At 41.9% G+C, this 4,221-nt stretch overlaps 1 protein-coding gene across 1 annotated transcript in view; it reads right to left on the bottom strand.

The window, feature by feature from the left end:
* The window catches only part of CLASP1 (cytoplasmic linker associated protein 1), a 93,542-nt gene extending 89,735 nt beyond the window's left edge, over nt 1-3,807 (bottom strand). Inside the window, exons 1-4 of the mRNA XM_010080354.1 lie at nt 3,594-3,807; nt 2,642-2,715; nt 1,750-1,842; nt 266-411 (exon numbers count right to left, since the gene is read on the bottom strand). Coding sequence (XP_010078656.1) covers nt 266-411; nt 1,750-1,842; nt 2,642-2,715; nt 3,594-3,807 — 527 coding nt within the window. The remainder of the gene's footprint in view (nt 1-265; nt 412-1,749; nt 1,843-2,641; nt 2,716-3,593) is intronic.
* Nucleotides 3,808-4,221: the final 414 nt, after the last annotated feature.

Raw genomic sequence — 4,221 nt, 5'->3', positions numbered from 1 at the left:
TTTCCCTACTCGGTGCACGAATGCATGGCTTGCTCATCCACTCAGCATATCTCAAACCAGCATCGTTTAAAACTCAAGAACACAGTTTGGCACAACTACAGTTAGTGGCCTACATGGATGTGGTTTTAAACAGCTGTACCAAAATCATGTTCTACCTGTAACTATGCAGCACTATCAGTGTGAGTTACATCCTAAATGTGCTTTAACCCGTGTCTGTTCCTTTCTTCTCCATCACATTTTAAGCACATTTAGAAAGTAAACTTACCCCAACGTGATACAAGCCTCTCGCACTACTTGAGACCTCAGGTCTTTAGCGGATAATTTAAATGCTCCATCCAGAAGTCTTAAGTGTTGGAAGAAGTTATCATATTCTGCGGCTCCAGCCAAAAGTAAGGAACGGATCTTTTTCAGCTGTTTGCACCATAAAAGAAAGCAGTGACTGTTAATGAGCAATAAATACAAAGACAGTTATGTTTCAGGGCTGATACTTGATTTACAGGGTCATTGGACAACTGTTCCTCAACATGCATTGAGGAACTCAGTTCTCAAAGTCCAAGCAATTTTATTATTTCCGATATCATATTCAACTTGTCAGTCAAGATACTAAGTACAATAACATAAGCCCGATAGCTGTTAGAGGAATCCAGAAGTGTCGCATACAGATACTCAAACTGTATTATAACCCAAAAATGACTTTTTAAGCCAAAAGAGATCTTGAAGGTTCTCCTCTACTCCCCTTAGAAACCACCTATTTGCAACAGCTTCTAAAGCTTAGGTCCTTTCATCACTAACTATTGTATTAAAAAGATGACTTGAAGGGCATGGCTCACACTCAGATCTGAGTAATACTGACATATCTAGAATAAGTCCACTGACTTAATTAAAATAATTATCTGTCCCCACCAGAAGTGGAACCCTGACCCCATCAAAATGGGAAGTTTTCTATTAATATTACAGGGACCACCATTTCATCCTACAGATATTCTTTCTGGACACCTTCACAGGCTCTCATGTATACTGATGCCTCGATTTAAGCTCACTGTTACTCAGTACAGCAAACGAAACAAAACACAACAAAAACCCTGAAGTAAGCTGAATCAGCACAGTTTGCCACTCGGATCTGTAATACAGGATTTGACAGACATGTCAAAGTTGGTACATCAATGATGAAAGCCTGCAGTGCAGACAAGATCTTGCATCTATTTATATAACGAAAACATAGCTCACTTCACTAAATAAAACTCAGTCTTGGCATGCATATAACATATCTGATTTTCCACTTCCACCTTTCCCACAGTCATATTTATTTACTCAAAACCTAAGTGTGCAAATTCTTTCCGAATTGTTTTACACCTCTCCTTTTGCAAAAGTCCTCTATAAGCAAAGTGTTTTTTTGCCTCATCAGCAAGTTTTAGGATGTTCTGAATACCACTTCGGACATTTTTATTTCAGCGTCTGCTAGAAAATTTCTAGCTTTGCATCTGGATTTGCTGCATGACTTCCAGTTCAACCTGATGCTGCCTCAACGGATTCTTGTGCACCAAACAGCATTTTCCTTCACAGATGTGGTTTAAATTCAGTCTCATAAGGAAACATTTCCCCCAAGCTTGGGGGAACACAAGAGATGTGCATAATTTAAACTATGTTCTAGCCTCACTCTGAGGTTCTCCCTGTATCTTTTTTATGGGATTAAGCTCAGTGCAGCAGAAACTTATAGGAATAGAGTACATATCCAAGTTCACCACTTACCGCGGAAACTCTTTGTTCCCAGTCATGCTTATCATCCGATAGTATCTCTCTGATTTTGTTTATAGATTCCTCAAGATCCCGGCTGGAATAAATCTGCAAATTTAAATACAGAGTAGCACCATAATGCAAGATTTACTCCAGAAAAATCACATCACTTCCGAACTACATTCTGACATCCTTTGCTCCTCAATGCTCAAATGTCATGTGCTAGCCTTGGACACCACTAGCTTTACATAATGCAATGGATTTACACCCATTTCCTGCAATTAAAAAATTACTAAATTATTAAAGTATCATCTTTTATTATTTTACTATATTTTCACAGTTTTTCCTGCAGCTGCTGGTGGCTGTATTAGTGAAGACCCACAGGAGATCATGAGTGGACACATGTGCTGTTCAGCTGTCCCAGAAATAAAGCTCTGTTGAAGGAGAGGGCATACATGACATATCTCAGCTATCCAGCTAGATCTATCAGCAAACCTGCACTATCCAGTTGTCACACACACAACAGCAGTGATCCCAGAGGCTCAGGTCACCTTTTTTCGCTCTCAGTTCCCAGGTGGTACAGATGAAGTGTAGAGAGGCTTCTGCTGACTTAAGTTTTTGTTCGACCAGACTGCACTGTGCAGCATGTCCATCCAGCTCCATGTCCACTCCTGTGATAGCTCTATCACAACCCTCACACCCATTCCCTCTGCGTCAGAGGGTTTCACACAAACTACTGGCAGGTACCACCATTTAAGACTTTCCTCCCTCTTAACTTCCAACTTGCCTTGTCCTTGAAGATTTGCCAATACCACAGCAAAGCACAATTTGTCAGTGATTCGCACTAGGTCCTATATCCATCTTCTGCTTTTTACTACTGTGTGTTTTAACATGTAATTCTACTTACCTGAACCGTTGGGACATCTTCAAATGCCTTAATGAAGTCTTCTTCATCCACAGCACCTGCTCCCTCTTTGGCTGCTGACAGACAAATGAAAAACCCTTTTCAATCTTCTTATCAACAAGCTAATCAATTAAGAAACCACCAGCTATCAAGGCACCTACTCAGGGGAAAGTTCACTATCCAGGCAGCCTCAGAGTGCTGCAGATGTAATGAAAGCAGAGACAGGGAATTCAATGCCAGGCATAGACTAGACATTCACAGCATCCCTCAACTCCTAGGCACAGAGGGCACATTAGGGAAGTCATTACAGTAGTCACTAAACAGTAAGGGGACACAGTCTGAAAGATGAAAGGGAATATTTAATTACATGGGAGATTTTATTTTAAAGGATTTAATCCTATCTATAATAGATGAAGGTGCAGATCTGACAGGTGCACAAACAGACAAATGATAAGGAAGATAAATAGTCTCTGGAATACTAATCAGATTAGAGACTGAGGGGAACTTCCTCCATTTCTATAGAATTACTGCTCAGTTTTCTTCCTGCACCTTCGTTATCAGCAATGCCCAAAGGTCTCAGAAAAAGGCTGGTCTATCAATTTTAGATTGCACGGGCTGAAGTATAGTATGTAGCCTCACTTCAACTAGAGTTGCAGATATAGAGGCAAAAATCTACACACTGAAACGTTGACGTGATTTACTCAGTCGTCAGTGCACAACCACACAGGTCCAACCTTTCACAAATGCAAAACACATCAGAGATGTGGGGGTGGCTTGGAGATTCATTCTACCAAAGTTTGGTTGTGGCAGGCAGACAATGTACACGTAATGATTTAATAGGGGAAAATTTGTTACTGGATCCTGGGGGCCAGTCTGGTAGTCCTTGCAATAAGCTGAAACATGAACACTATAAATATTTTGCATAAAGGTCAATTCAAATATGTTATCAACTTACTTGAAGACTTGGAGCCCAGAGCTGCAGACCCAAGTCTGCGGGTGGTCCCCATCCCAACTCTGCGGGAGTTTGCAGGGGCCTTTGAAGATGTAGAGGAGCTAGCTGAGGAAGGTCTGTTCCCATCCACGGAGTCTTCATCGTCAAAAATTTTATCTGCCAAAAAAGCACACTCAGCTGTAAGTCCGATGAAGCAAAGGGACGTCTCGGGGAACATGCCCACGCAATAGCAAACATGCTGTACGCTCAGGGCTGCTCTGACAGCTCTCATCGCAGCAGTGGCTTCGTGCTAGAAATCCAGCTATTCACGAATGACTACCAGGCCACCGAACCCAAGCCTTTGCTGCTGCAGCCACTATGTTATGAACTCTTTCAATTAATGCATTCAGATGAGAAGAATAAACTTCAAATCTCCAGCAGAAAGATGCAAGCTGCAGGTAATACTTGGGGTGTCTACAGTCTGCATCTCTGATGTTTATGCCTCCAAGAGTTATTTTGTCATGGAAACCAAGACCATGAGCAAATCCAAGATCCAAGTGTGGTGGGGATCAGGCAGCACAGGCTGCCGTCACACCCTGCACCAGATGGAGAATAGATGGGGGAACCCAGGAAACATCGCATGGCAACACCC

The sequence above is a fragment of the Pterocles gutturalis genome, unplaced genomic scaffold, assembly GCF_000699245.1.
Source record: "Pterocles gutturalis isolate BGI_N339 unplaced genomic scaffold, ASM69924v1 scaffold10454, whole genome shotgun sequence".
Classification (NCBI taxonomy): Eukaryota; Metazoa; Chordata; class Aves; order Pterocliformes; family Pteroclidae; genus Pterocles; species Pterocles gutturalis.
The sequence above is the reverse complement of the archived record's forward strand: the minus strand, read 5'-3'. Positions and strand labels throughout refer to the sequence as shown.